This window comes from Lates calcarifer, linkage group LG17 (genome assembly GCF_001640805.2).
Source record: "Lates calcarifer isolate ASB-BC8 linkage group LG17, TLL_Latcal_v3, whole genome shotgun sequence".
In the NCBI taxonomy this organism is placed as follows: domain Eukaryota; kingdom Metazoa; phylum Chordata; class Actinopteri; family Centropomidae; genus Lates; species Lates calcarifer.
In genome coordinates, this window is record NC_066849.1 from 27,397,869 (window position 1) to 27,413,589 (window position 15,721).

Below are 15,721 nucleotides of genomic sequence, written 5' to 3' on the forward strand. Positions count from 1 at the left end.
TCAGTTTCCTCCTCTTTCCTTCCTGCAGTTAGGTTTTTTTCCTGTCAAAACATTTGAACCGTCTCATATCACAGAGACGGAAAATAACAGCCTGTCGTCAACAGTTTGGCCCCTGATAGACGTTTACAGAGAAACTGCTGCTGCGGAGTTTTGATAAGTTTATAGTAGAGAACATTTATAACATCTAATATATTAAAATCTGCTCCCATTTGAAAAGAGATGTGAACTCCAGCTGCTGTTTCTTGTTCTGGACACAGTTTCTAAAATACAGTCTGAAGTAACAGAAACTAAATAAGAGTAGTAACTTTATACTTTGTCTTGTTGAAGGAAAAACTGTATTTGCTGTTTAGCTACATATCTAACGTTTCCTGACTAAGACCAAAAACAAACATTTAGATAAACGTCAGCGTTGGTATAACTAAACCAAGACTCTACGTTCAGTCACTGACAGTAACGTTAGTTAATTTTACCTGGAGTTCGGCGAACAGAGCTGGATTGTTGTCATGGAGACGGGAGCTCAAAAGACGCAGGGCTCCCCCTTGTGGCGATTCAACATAAATCAGTGCAGGACTGTGTGTTGGCGAGATGTTAACATTTATCCTGATGATGGAGAATCACTACGATCAACTTATTGCGAGTGTTTTTTTATCGCGATGGACGATAAATCGTGCATCGCCTCATCTCTCATGTGGATGATTGTTGTTGTTTATTCAGCGACTTCGAGAGTTTAACTTGGTTTTAACCTCAGGTGTGTCTCTGATGAGATGTTGTTTAACCCTCCTCCTCCTCCGTCCTCCCGCTGCAGAGCGTTGGTGTGAGCGTTATGGAGACCTGCGGGGGGAGCTGCTGTGCGTGGAGCTGGAGAAGGAGCGACAGGGTCTGGGTCTCAGTCTGGCAGGAAACAGGGATCGTTCCCGCCTCAGCATCTTTGTGGTGGGACTCCATCCGGGAGGAGCAGCCGCCCGAGACGGACGCATCCGGGTCGGAGACGAGCTGCTGGAGGTCAGAGACGTATCACCACAGTAATCTGTTACATTAGAGTACTTTAGATTACATTACACTGTTACATCAGACCTCATGTTTCTGTGTTTGTGTCTCTACAACAGTCATAGAGGAAATTAGATCACATGACAATATCTAATCACATGACATCACAACATCTGTAATAAATCAATAAGCTGTGTGTGTGTGTGTGTGTGAGTGTGTGTGTGTGTGTGTGTGTCTCTGCCTCGCTCGCCCACTCCTCCTCATTACAGCTGTGTCAGAGGCTCCATGAAAAATTGATGCTGAGCCGAGGAAAAGACACACAATATACACACAATACACACAATACACACACACAACACAATACAACACACACTCACATTTATTTGCATATATGGATCACACATACGATCTACAGCACTGCACATACGTTGTACAGAGTAAAGGTGAGGATGCTGTCAAAAATAATCCTGTGATTAATTTTTATTCATCAGTTCCTGCCTCATGCAGGAAACAGAATCAGATCAGTGTCTCCTCTGTGTGTGTGTGTGTGTGTGTGTGTGTGTGTGTGTAGAATGAACATGAAATTCAGACACACACAGCTGACGTGACACAACATGAGGTTCATGTGTAACAGAAACGTTTTCATCATTAAACTGACTCAGACAAACAGAGAATAAAACACAAAGAGAAAGAAAATAGAAGCAAAGAAAGACTCTAATCTATCTTGGTTTTTGTGTGTGTGTGTGTGTGTGTGTGTGTGTGTGTGTGTGTGTAGATGAGTTATTGATTTAACATTTGGAGGTTGCTGCTCGCCTCTAACTCGCTAGTTTACGACCTCACAGCTCGATGACCTTTCAATTAACGCCTGTCTCAATCAAACCTCTGTGTGTGTGTGTGTGTGTGTGTGTGTGTGTGTGTGTGTGTGTGTGTGGACATTACCTGGTGACGTTTGTGAATTTAGTTTAAATTCCAATGACTGCATTTTTGTTTTTTTCTGGCAGATTAACAACCAGATCCTTTATGGGCGGAGTCACCAGAACGCCTCAGCCATCATTAAGAGCGCCACCTCCAAGGTGAAACTCATCCTGCTCAGGTAGGACGGCAAGGCTGGAAAATTAATCATCAGTTATCGATTCATCATTATTATTTATACTGAAAAGAAAACAGGAAGTGTGTTTCTCCTCAGTGAAGAAATGATCAACAACAATCCTCTGAGACAAAGACGTTAAAGTCGAACAGGAAGTAAAACAACAAAGATCTATGACGCTCCACAGAAACACCACTGACAGGCTGTTACACACAATACTAACAAGTTATCAGTCCCACGCCAAAGTTCCTGCTGGTCGCTGCCACATAGAGACAATCATTATACTGCTTCAAGACACACAACACAACCTCACTGATGGTAACGCATCAATTCCATGGGCTCGATAAAGTCTTTAGCGATCAATAATCGATCATTGATTAATTATGCTCGTCCTTACTGTACGTGTAGACGACAGTGCAGCGAAACAATAAAGGAGTCGGAGGTTTCAGGGAAAACGGCCGTAATCCTGATTTATAGTTCTGCGTTGAACCAACGCTGTAACAGACGTCTTCTCTCTTTTCTGCCACGTAGTCATTTCAGTAAAAGTGGCTGTAACTCCATCGCCATCTAGTGTTGATGGTGGTGTAACTGCAGAGAGACATGAGTAGAAATCCACACGATAGGTTCAGTATTGATCGTACGCAGAAGTATAAACCAAACTTTACAACGATGAGTAAATGAAAATGATGTGAGAATCACCCTGACAGAGAAAACCCACTTCCTGTGTCACCCTCTAGTCCACAGAGGTCCAGGACAGGAGACGTCAGGTTTTAGGTGTTGGTTCATTTATTGTACGTTTTACATGTCACCATATTTTAAAAGTTGGTGACATGGATGGAAAGATTTGAGACAGTAAACAGAAAAACGAAAGCAGTCTGAGACGACTCTCCTGCAGTCAGACGGCAGCCATCTTGGCTCTGAGCCGCTAGTTTCCTTCAGGAAGCCTCCAGCTGCTGCAGCATCAGGAAACTTGGCAGCTTCTCCCTCTGGGAAGGTGTGAATTTACCTGTTTCATTGTTTCCCAGTGCTCTGATTACTTCTATTCTCGTCTACACCTCTGCTGCTGCGATGACCCACTTTCAGCACAGAGGATCAATACAGTTTGATTTAATCAAATCCAGAGAATCAGTGAGAATAAAGGCGGAGGAGTCACTGAGGGAATGAAGACTGAGTTGGTGGTGGAGCGTCTGGCAGCTCCTGCAGCTCTCTGAATAACATGCTTTCAGGGATGTAAACACACTTTTCCCTCCATCACCTCCGTGTTAAAAGGCTGGAGTCTCTATTGTGCTCAGAGAAAAGGAAGCGCCGAGGAAAAAGCAACAAATCTCCTCAGCTCGTCTTCCACGGGGCGGCTCCAGCGGCTCGGGGAGGTTAGGTGATGGCAGCAGGTTAGGCTGCATGATAATTGAACAGCGAGTTTCTGTTTAAGAAACGCTTCACGTTCTCTGCTCCCTGAACACATGGCTTCCTGCCTGTCTCTACCTGCTCAGAAAAACACTCCTGTAACATCAGCAGTCCTCCCCCCGGATCCTTAATGTCCTCCATACACAAACAGTCGTCCTCATTTCAGGTTCACAGTGTTCCTTCAATCACTGCAAGTGTTTGTCACATATGAATTCTGGGCCTGCATCATTTCAGTCTAATGTGAAAGTGAAGGAAGGTGTTTTATCCTCAGCAGAAGCAGAGTTTAAAGGTGTCAATTAATCGATTGTGTTTTTCTCTGCTGCTGGACGTGGTTTCTCACCAGGAGCAGGTGATGGTCGCTGCCTCAGCCACTGTTTACAATAAAAGAGGTTAGAATACGTCATCTGAGCAGCTGCTTCTTCAGAGCAGCCTGGAAGCTACAGTGAGACACTATCGGAAAGTGGTGAGACAGCTGGTTAGCATGCTAACCTTCAGTGATAGAACTAGAAGCAAAATGTTGGGGTTACTTTCCACCTCTGGAGACAACTCTTAGTGAGTATAGGAATATAGTTTGATCGCTGAACTCACTTTTCTTCTAGACTGGAAAGTCTTCTAGGCTGCTAACATTAGCTACTTGCACATAGCTCCTTTAAATCCTCAGTGAGCTTATAAATCAAAGTGCAATGTTAAGAATCTGTAAAGTCACAGAAAAACTGAATCATCCTTTGAACAGACAGAGATTATTTTCTGTTTCATGCCATCAAAGGTGATGGGAAAAAAGAAATGAAGGAAAATATTTCATCACAGTTTCCATTAATAAAATTAAAGGTACCCTGTGGAGTTTTTGACCTTGAGTACAGAGAACTGTTATTATGAGTAAGTCCTCATTTTCTTTAGCTCACACCCTGTCAGATTTCTACTCCACTGATGGACGAGTAATGTTAATGTGCCCTGTTTACTGACTGTACACTTCGTTGTTGTTGCTCTCTCCAGCTGGAATAAATGTATTTTTAAAGCTTGAACAACAAAACACCTTCCTGGAGTTCACTCAAAGATCCTCCTCTCAGGCAAAGACCACACGTCCTGCAGAGACAAAGCAGCAAAGTGAGATGGAGTCGACTCGTAGAAAACAGACAGACTGCTTCCTCACAGTCCAAATTAAAACCTGGTGTCTGATCTGAGGGAAGAGTCGAGACGAAAGCTCCGTGTTTGGCGTCAAACCGTCACAAAGCTCTCAGTTAAAGACGCCGCTGAATTTGGAGTTGATGAAAGCCAACAGGAGGAGACAGTCCTTCACTTTGTAAGACGAGTCCTTTGAGACATGAGAGGAGCTGAGGACGGGGAATCTCTGCAACAGAAGATTAAACTGCCCCACCGCTCCTCCTCCTCCTCCTCCTCCTCCTCAGCTGCAGAAATGAGCTTTCTGCTGCAGGATTGATTTGCAGCTTTGAAGTGAGCAGGTGTGGTGTATTTTACCAAGGTCTCATTAAGAGTAAAGCCTCCGGTGTCAGGCCGGGTTAGCCTCCCTGTCAGACAGGATTTAACCTGCAGGCCGAGCAGGACTCTGCTGAGAGTCAGGGAGGATGATGACACTCAAGTTTTTCTTCTTGTTATCTGCAGAGTTTGTCCATGTTTTCATTTATAGAGCTGCATACAGGCTCTCCACCTGACTGTAAAGGTAAAGGTTGATGGTGCTGCATGTAGCCTGAGCACTTTGTTGTTGGTTAATGTTTTATTGACGGTTAATATTCCAGTAAAAAGACGGAGGAATTGAACACCAGATAAGACAGTAAAGGTCTGAGTCAAAGATGTAACAAAGGCTTAAAACACAAAAGATAAAAGATAAAAAATGGTTTCAGGTGAATGTGTTGTGATTTTAATCAGCATTGTGTGTGAAGCAGGAATTCTTGATATCTAGATATCTGGACTCCATTTTCCCTGATCATTGGGGTTTGTTAATCCCTCTTAGACCAACAGAGAGCTACAAGAATGAGCCTAAAACCAGGAAGTCAGGTAGCATGTTAGCATGTTAACACTTCCCTCCCGTTGGCTTTTTGTGGAGGGAACCAGGCTGATGCTAACTTCATAAACATTTGACAAACAGTTATTAAAAACTTCCTCATAATCTGTCTAATAATTGCTTCAAACTGAGCTGTTTGTCTCAGTAACGTGAAGATTTAAAGCTGTGCTGTAAAGACTATTAATTCAATAAGAAGCCAAACTAAGAGACAGAGTCAGGAGGGAGGATTTATTAATGCTCAGACCGAGAGAGTCAGAGTTATAAATCCACAGGACCATCAGTCAGACAGCAGCAGGATCCACTGAAAACAACACGTATGTAGGTTGTTTTATACGCAGAGATTTGAGGTTGTAGATCACGTGATGGAAACCAGATAAACATTATTTAATGCAGATTATTGCAGCTGAGAAAAGATCTGAGTCACATCACAGAGAGAAGCATGAATATTAATCAGGACTTTAACTGTCTGCTTCACTGGACCTTAGTTCTATGTTGCAGAGTTGAGTTTTTAGATTCTCCCAAATGTTTCCAGTTATTTTCTAATCTGTAATTTCAATCAAAGTAACATCTCATTTCGTTTGGTCGCCTGTTAATGGCGTCATATCCTCTTTGTACATGGGTCAGTGTTGTGGTCATCAGAAGCGTCAAAATAAACTTCTTATCCAGTTTTAAGCGTCATGTTGAAGATGGACTTTTTAGATCTTGATGGTTTTTAACCAGATGAAGGATTTTAGTCGTCAGACGTCTGGATCTGAAGTTCTTAAAGAAACAAGCTGAACAAACGTTAGCAGCAGAAACTCAGATTTTTAACATGAAACTGTTTTTCTCAGTCGCAGTGTTTTTACTGGTTTTAATCAGCTGGTCTGTTTGAACGACTGGATCTGAAAGAGTCAGAGAAACGAGCTGAGCTAACATCAGCAGCAGCTCAACTCACAGCCCCTACAACGTCATTAAACTACATCTTTTGTTAAAGTTTTGATTGAGAGACACTTGAATAACTCTTCATGTGGCTGCATTACGTCCTGGATTCTCCACAGTTCATCTTACACAGTAAAGCATCTTCCAGTCTGTCTGTTCTTCTTCAGCAGACATGAAATGAATGACGGCTGAATCAGTTTCATGGTCCTGGCTCGGTGAAAACATGTTTGCAGCTCATTTCTGATCAACACAGTAACAGATACTTTGTGGTTTTACTTCTTTCACCTTCTTTACTGTGTCTTGTATCTGGATTTCCTGAATAGTTCATATTACCAGCATTAACAGAGTCTCATTGTCATCGTTGAACATTAATCTAGTCCAGTCACAGAGCTTTCTGATGTCAGTACAATGACTTGAATGGCAGCAGCTCGTCTCTGGCAGAGACTTTGAAAAGAGGTCGTCTGTGAAATCTGGAGATAATCATCCATTCTTTTAGTTTTTGCAAAGAATGAACCCTGTCAAAAGGTTTCCACGCAAGATGTAGTAGATATTGATGCTACTATCAAGACAAATTTGCTCTTAACTAACCTTTGTACTTGTACACATCTCAAAATCATTGAAATCTGTGAAAATTGCTTTTCCCGCGAAATGAAAGATTTCATTTATGGACAGCTCTTGAGTTTTCCCTCCTTCAGATGTAGACATAACTGACAAGATATAATTTGTTGTTGAGGATCAGTACTTAAGGATTTTAATGAACTTTTCTCCTCAGGGAAACTCTACACATTTAGCTCTGGTATTGTTCAGGCCGTGAGTGAGGATAAATCATCAGTGTGTTTGTAGAATCAGTAATGAACCCTGCAGCCTCTGCAGCTGAATATTTAAACATCTGCGTCCTCGGTCTGACAAATGGAGACAGACGAGCGTGTCAGGCTGAGGAGAGACTCTGCTAAAGACCTCCGTCACTCTGACTGATGAGCTGTTTGTTGTGTCGAGGCGTCAGGATGAAGGGCTCACGAGACGCCCACGTGTCAACACGCGACATGATTCACTATCACAACAAGTCATTACAGCTGTGACTGAGCTGCTGTCACGTCAGGAGTTGTTTCATTTAGTCAGAGTCGCTGCAGAGTCTTCAGATGATTTGACTTCTGTTTTTCTTGTTGGTATCGTTTTTCATCAGCTCAGAAGAAAGACGTCCAAACAACAACCTCACCTTTTTAAAAAGAGATCTACACTAGATTATGACAGAAACTTTATCATAGTTGTACAACAAATCCAGTTTTTAAACAAACTTTCCTCTAGAATAAGGCTGATATGGTCAGATTCTTTTCTACCTTCAGCCCAAAAACAGAGAGGAGAAAAAATAACCTTCAGAGAAAAACAACACAGATGAAACTTACTTGACAAACTTCATCACTACCAGACTCTGTTGACAAAAACAGGAATTTAGGTGAGCAGAACAGAAGCTGCTGGAATACCACTGCTTCCATCTGTTAGTTTGTTGAGTTAATGTGTGACTTTCAGTGGTGGAAGAAATATTCAGACACTTTACTGAACTAATTCCTGCAGGCGTTGTACTCGACCGAAGAGGAAGTTTAAGCTGTTGATTTACCAGTTGTTCGATCTACGTTCCAGCCCTCACCTATGGTCATGAGCTTTGGGTCGTGACGGGAAGAATCGTGAATACAAGCAGCTGGAATGAGTTTTTGGGCAAATACAACTTGTTCAGAGACCCGAGGGTAGAACCAGAGTGTTGCTGGAGAGAATATATACATCCTATCTGGTCTGGGAACAACTCAGGATCTCTCAGGGGGGAGCTGGATAGGGATATCTGGAATACCCTGGTTAACCTGCTGCAACCACGACCTGACTCAGGATAATTAACAGAAAATGGATGGATGGATGGAGGAAATGCATAGGAATCCTGAACCCTGATGTAGAAAACAGAAACTGAAACTTTTCTGACCCTTCATGGTTCTGCTTTTCAATCTGAATATTTGTGTGGGAGAGCGCAGAGCTGATCTCCTTCACCAACATTTACTTGACACATGTTGAACATGAAGTCTTTTAATAGTCGTGTGATGTCGGCATCAGTCTGTGTTTCGCCGCCGGTTACGATCGACGCCGCCGACGTTCTGTCACATTCAAACACAGCAGCTGTGTTGAATGTGACAGTGATGGAAATGTCAGAGTGCTGCTGGGTCACAGACCTGCAGACAGGACCAGAGTGTTGACGGTTTACTATCAACACTTTTCATCTAAAAGAACTTCACTCAGACCTGTTGACAAACTCCAGAACCATTCCCACAGGAAAAAAGCAAAATCCTCAACTCATCTGGCCCAAGTAAAGGGAATGTTCATTTCTCATAGTTTTAAGTTTTTTTGAGTCTCAAGACTTTAAAGACAGCTGTAAAGACGAGTCCTGAGGTTGTTTGCACTCAACAGACAAATGACTGAAGGTTTTGTCAGAATCCTGACTGAACAGAATCAGGTGGATGAGACTTGTGCAGGTTGATGTGATTTGTTCAGGTGTATGTGACTCGTTCAGGTTAAGGTGACTTGTTCAGGTGGAGGTGACTTGTTCAGGTGACTCGTTCAGGTGTATGTGACTCGTTCAGGTTAAGGTGACTTGTTCAGGTGGAGGTGATGACTTGATTAGACCTGAACTCGATTGCTTCCTGCCATGATTCCCTCTCTGTGTCTGCAGCCCGTGTTGCATTCACTGCTCTTTTCTTGTGTTATGATGTTGTGGGATTTTTTTCCTCTCGCTCTGATTGAGGTCGGCGTGTCGTGGCAGGAGGACGCTGCCGCTGCCTCCTTTTCGCCATGTTCAGCCAGGTGACAAAATCTTGTTAAAGCCGTGTCCATGGGCTGCCGCTGAATGATTTATCTGTGGATAAAGGTCGCCACAGCAATGAGCAATGGGCTGTCGACGGGGCAGGAGCCTGGCAGCACATCGCCATGGAAACAGAAACAGTCCAGCATCCCCCCGCTGGCGTGGTCACCAAACAACCCCCCCCCCCCCCCCCCACACACACACACACACACACACACACGCCTGACTCACTGTGTGATGACATTCAGTCTCTGAAGCAAAAAAAACATCATTGTGCTGGTGTATATTACCCATAATCCCCTTCTCCTTTTGGAGGAGGCTGTACAAATCATCCTCATATTTTCAGAGTTTCCTGGCTGGATATCAGAGACGAACGCTGGTTTTTAATGACTTCTAAGCCTGAGTTCAGCATTACTTTTGAACTTCCTGGGCCTGATTCCAGCACTTTAAGCCGCTGACTATCACTCATTTAGAGGGAGATTGCACCTGCTCGCCAGGTGGAACTGCATCATCTCAGGAGGTGAAGCTGCAGTGAAGAAAAAAACCTGATTTGTTGAAGTGTGGGTGTAAAACTGAATAACCAGCCGACCTATAAATCCAGTTTCCTGTCAGCTTCACCTTGACCAAGGAGACAAAAACACATTAGGGGTAATTGGGAACGGGTCAGTAACTGAGCAATAACAGGTAATGGAGGGATGATGGGGAGGGTGGGAGGAGGGGGGGGCAGTGAGGGACCAGGACAGAAGGAGGGAGGATGTTTCATTCAAGTTCGTCTTGTTTTAACTCGTGTTGGACGATCAGCTCTTATTTCTTTTTGTTGTTGTTGATATTTAACTTTTCACACTTCAACAGGACGGTGAGTTTGAGGTCAGATCATGATGTTTTTGTTTGTTTAAACGTTCTCTATGGAGAAATCCAAAAACTCTTGTTACTGACACCTGTGGCCGTTAAAACTGAATGAATGAATCAGATGCCAATGTTGACGCTAGTTTTTCCTCAAAGTCGGCTCAATTCATGTTTGGCCAAACAAGCTTCATAAAGTGTCATAAGTTTTTTTCAGCGGCACAGAAGAGAGACTTTTATTGTGGCGAGGCATCCTGAAAACTCGACCTGAGTTGCGTAGAAATGAGTCTATGGAGAAAGTCAGGGAATGGCTCATTTTTTATTTCATGTTACAATCTTTTCACACATCGGCAAAAAAGCAAACATTCCATGTAATTTACTACAAATTCTTCCATACAGTTCCTTTAAATTTCTGTTGTTCACCCCAGTCAGACATGTATTGACGTTCGGATGACTGAGACCTGGAACCGAAATTATCAGAGGACTTTATTTTAAACTTTATTTTAAATCTTCCAGCGGAGCAGAGACTGGCCTCCGTCTGTGAAGTCTTGTTTTTTCTCCTTTTCATCTTTAATGTCTGTTTTAAAATGAATGTGACATAAAATGATTCATTATCTAATCATCCACGCTTTGATAGAAGAACTTTAATCAGACTGGAGATGACATCTTTTAGACAGAACATTAGATAATAATAATCATAGAGTCTTCTGATGGAGAACAGCTGATTATAATTTTCTTTTATTATGTTCAGGACGTCATCTCGGCTCTAATTTCCCTCCTGCTGCAGAGCAATATGTCAGACAGTGTTCTTTCTTTTATCACTCTCTTCTTTTGTGTCTGTATCACAATGTTTCATGACCCTGAACGCCTCCTGACAGCATCCACATGCTTTTCCACTTCCTGTGTGTTGACTGTAAATGCAGCACTAACAGATACAAACACTGTTTTTATCAAATATGTACAACGCTGCAGCTTTGTCATCTTTCGCCTTCTCAGATTGACGGATCAATCAGAGCTTTGCGGGCGAGGTTGTGGATGCTAACCACCCGGCTATATCCGTGACAAATGGCCGTGAAAAGTGACGGCTGAAAACAGAAAAGATCTCACAGACATCTGTTTGATCAACGTGACAAACGTTAACTGCTCCTCACAGCTTCTGTCTGGACTGAAAATGATGTTGTCTGTGGGATGGATGTGTCACTCTCTACTGATTGGTTTGGGCAAAACAAAACAAAATAATCCCTCTTCCAAACAGAAAATGGAGCGTAATGACTTTGATGCATGAAACCAGAGTCTCCGTCCTGTCACAGAGCTGCAGTTCATCTTCACTTTTTAAAAATGTTTCTCTGAACTTTACCAAGTCTTTTAGTTGTCTAACTTTAACAAGGAGGGGACATCCATGTTTATATTTAAGTGTTTTTAATGTAGACTGTAAAATGATAAAGTCTTTTATCTGTTCTCACATTCTCTATAACTGCTTTGTCACTGGAATATCGAGGATAAAAATCACCTGAGCCATATAGTGAAGGTGACTGGCGAGGTGCCCCACAGATCGCCATATTTAACCAGCAGGTCCTCCACAAAGCCAGGTCTATGGAGCTCCAGGCGTCCGGTGACTCGGTTTGTTTACACCGCCATGTTGGCAGGAAAAGCCTGAGTAGTATCCAGACCATAACACACAGGTCTAAAATACCTTTTATGGACATTGAACTGTTATTGTTATAAAAGCATTTAAACTAAACAAGATATTAAAGTTAGCTGGATTCTGTACCTGATACAGTCACTGAAGAAGCAGAATCTGTTGCCTGTTGGTTCCCATCACTCTGTTTTCTTCTGCTCGCTTCAGCTCATTTTATGGCAGAAATCCATTTCTGTCTTTCAAGATTCTCGTGAATCTGATAAAATGCACAGCAGCTTCCACCATGTTCACCTTTTATAAATACAGCAGAGAGACAAGTTAGCTGCAATTAGCAGTTGACAGTAATTTGAACAGCACGCTTTCCTGCCAATATGGCGGGTGTTTGGACTTTGACTGTTGCATGCTGGGATTGCATGACGTCAACTCCTGAAGCTCTATTCTGTTCAGCTCAGATCAGCCCCTTCACTGTGAGTTTGAAGACTCAGAGTACAGGAATTAAAAAATGCTTTGTTCCTTATGTAATAAGCTTGTTAAATCTGCACATTTAGTTTTATATGAATTTAGCACATTTTAGAAAAGGATTTTTAGCAACTATTTTAGAGTTGTTTTATTGTTTTTGCACTTTGTACTGGAGATATTTCAGGTCATATTTATGTACTATGTGTTGTTGTAGCATCACCTGACTGCATGCTAAGTTTCCATCTGGGATTAACGTGGCCTGTTCCTTTTTCACGACACTGCCAGAAACAAAAAACTGACCAGTATCAGTGTTTTTGTTTGGTGATCAGGTTGATTAGTCCTCGTGGTTTTGGGAGAATCTCACACCTGCTGAAATGCTCAGGTGTCCACATACGTTTGGCGATGTGATTTTTTAGAGTTCCTGCAGCTGCAGAGAACAAGCCTCGGTCCCGCCCTCACAGTGTGATTGACAGCTGATGTGTGTGACCGTGCAGCAGCAGTGATGCAGAGTAAATATAAAAACAGAACGAGGATCTCTGACTCCGGTGTTTTCCCTCTCCTCTCATGTTAATCTGGGAGCTCCACAGATGGCTCCATTTAGTCCTGATGCCTCAAATCAAATGAGCCGGCTTCAAACGGCTCCGCGGCGGGTTTCTGAAGCGCCCTGACGGAGGAGTCGAACCATATGTTGTCGCGTAGCAGATGTCTGACTCCAGGTATCAGCTCCCTCCTCGCCTCCTCGCCTCCTCGCCTCCTCCTCCTCCTCCTCCTCCTCCTCGGTGACTCTTTGCTGTGTGTTGTTGGTTCAGTCATTTTCTGCTCCATCACCCAGGAGGCTTGTTGTTGTTGTTGTTGTAGTTGTCGAGATGCTGATATGATTAAATCTAATTTCTCCCCCAGTCCTCCTCCCCCCTCCTCCCCCCCTCAGCCAGGGCCTGGTGGAGCTGTTTCCAGACGACCGGCTGATGTTTGACTGTTAGTGTGAGTTTAGATTACAGTGATGTTCCCGTCAGGAGCTTTTAGTGAGTCACAGCTGCTGGGAGAGGAGATGGGGGAGGGAAGGGGGGAGGCAGAGGGGAGAGGAGGGGAGGAAGAGGCCGTTATATTACCCTGTTATAGTCAATCACCTGAGGGAGACAGGAAGACACATCAGTACCTGGACAGTGATGACTGGGTGGGGGAGAGGGGGGAGGGAGGGGACATACTGAGGTGAGATGTGATCCCTCCATCCTCACCCCTTTGGTCCACACCTCCCCCACAGTGCAGGAGCGCAGTGACACCTCCCCCCAGCGCACACACACACCTGTAGAGGAGATGGCGAGCAGGTTTCCACAGGAACCATGATGAGAGCTGAAGGAGTGAAGCATGAACATTCGTCTCCCCTCACCTCCCCCGCTCTCTCCCTTCATTCATTCATTTCTCTTCTGTTAGTTTCTAATAAACGTCCAAAAAAACAAAAACAAAACAAACAATCAAAAGATAAAAGCAGCGACAGTCATGGAGTCACGATGTTTCCACATCGTCCGTCTCATTCTCGTTAACGTGATTTCTCAGTCACACCTTGAGATAATTTCTTGAATTTTGGTACAAACGTTCACATTGGATGAACTGATTGAATCTTGGCGGCCATTTTGAAACTGAAACTTTAAATGTTGTAGTTTTTTGATGCATCTACAGCCTGTCGACCAATCAGATCACTGGAAAATGCTTTGTCATTCTGACTCATGGAGGCCAACTGAACATCAACAGTAACAATCTGCTGTATCTCTGCTGTCCCGTGTTGTTTGAACAGAGTCCAAAAACTATTCAGTTTTTAAATGAATGAAGAAAAACAAAGTTTGAGTCAGCTAACCTAGCTAACGTTAGCATCGGTTAGCACCCACCAGTTAAAGTTCCTTTTTTTCCAAAAATAGCTAGCTATGGTCGTCTATTTTCACCTTATCTGAGTGAAGATAGCTTGCTAACACCTGCTGTTACCAGCGAGTGCTAACGTTAGCTTGTTTTGCTAATCTTAGCTTGGTTTGCCACTGTTAGCTAGGTTAGCTGGCTAACGTTAGCACCTGCTGGCATCAAACTTAGTTTTTCTTTAATTTGTATAAAAATTGAAACTTGTGTGTCTGTAGATGTTGTGTAATGAAACATGGAGCTGACGTGTTAGTGTAGACTGGAGAGGAGTGTGTGTGTGTGTGTGTGTGTGGAGGCTCAGGTGGTGAAGCTCTGCATTAATAATAAACTCCATCAGCTCCTGAAGAGACGAAAATGTTTTTATGTTGCAGCCAAAAAACCTGGACTCACCCCGTCCTCTCCCTCTCTCTCTCTTTCCTTCTCTCCCTCCCTCTTTGTCCTCCCCGTCCCTCCATAGAAATGATGATGCTATAAACCAGATGGCCGTCCCCCCCTTCCCGACTCCCCCTCCTCCCCCCCTCCTCAGCCCTGAGGTAACAACACCCACACACACACACACAAACAAACAAACAAACATATGGATAAAAGTATGTGGACGGTCACCACCAGACTCCATTGACAAAAACAGGGATTTTACTGGGAGCTGCTGGAATACCACTGCCTCCATCTGTTAGTGTGTTTGTGTTACTGTGTGACTTTTAATGGTGGAAGAAGTAATCAGATACTTTATATAAGTAAAAGTACCACACCGTAACTCAAATAAAACAAAAAGATGGAGGCAGCAGCTCCTGTGTTCTGCTCGGTTAAATTCCTGTTTTTGTCAATGGAGTCTGGACATACACAAAAACATGAAGACCCAGGTTAAAGAATAACAGTAATAACAAAAACCATAAAGAATGACAGATCTGTGTGTGTGTGTTTCAGTGTGTGTCTCCAGCTCCACCTGGTGCCCCCACCCCCACAGACGGACCCCGCCCCCCCAACACCCTGACGCTCCACCCGTTGTCGGACGCACCGGTCAGTCTGAACCTGAGGGCAATTAATGATGAACTGATTGAGCAGTGGAACTGAAGAGCAAACTGATCTGTGGTCTGTTTTCCACAGGATGAGATGAACAATGAGGCCGAACAGAACAACAGGAACAGAAACAGGAGCAGCAACAGTAACAGCGCCCCCCAGAGTCTGAGAGAGGCAGACACACTGAAAAAGGTACCAACCAAAACCTTTAACCATAACTGATCTGTTAGTTAAAGAATGAATGAAACAGGAGTTACTCCATTAAAGGACCAGTGTGAAGGGTTCAGAACCATCTAGTGGTGAGAACACAGATAACCAACTGAACACTGAACAGTCTACGGTGGCCCTCAGGTGACAAACATGGCATCAACTCTGTCATCGACCTGTCTGTCAAATGAAGAGGTTCGTTTATTTAGCTCAGTTTCTTCCTCTTTGTCTTCATGTACTCTGGTTTGTCCGCTCTGGGCTACCGTAGAAACATGGCAGCCTCCATGGTGAGGACCCCCTACAGCTCATTCTAAGCAAACGAAAACACGATGATCAGTTTTAGGTGGTTACACACTAATAAATATATATTAATGTTTATTATATTACATTTCTGCT

At 43.4% G+C, this 15,721-nt stretch overlaps 1 protein-coding gene across 6 annotated transcripts in view; it reads left to right on the forward strand.

Annotated features, from left to right (window-relative positions):
* Positions 1-15,721, forward strand: part of patj (PATJ crumbs cell polarity complex component) — a 97,836-nt gene that overhangs the window by 68,526 nt on the left and 13,589 nt on the right. For all 6 annotated transcript variants that reach the window (XM_018676132.2, XM_018676162.2, XM_018676142.2 and 3 more), the window contains 5 exons: positions 806-1,002; positions 1,989-2,080; positions 14,559-14,634; positions 15,026-15,118; positions 15,206-15,310. In XM_018676132.2, coding sequence (XP_018531648.1) covers positions 806-1,002; positions 1,989-2,080; positions 14,559-14,634; positions 15,026-15,118; positions 15,206-15,310 — 563 coding nt within the window. The remainder of the gene's footprint in view (positions 1-805; positions 1,003-1,988; positions 2,081-14,558; positions 14,635-15,025; positions 15,119-15,205; positions 15,311-15,721) is intronic.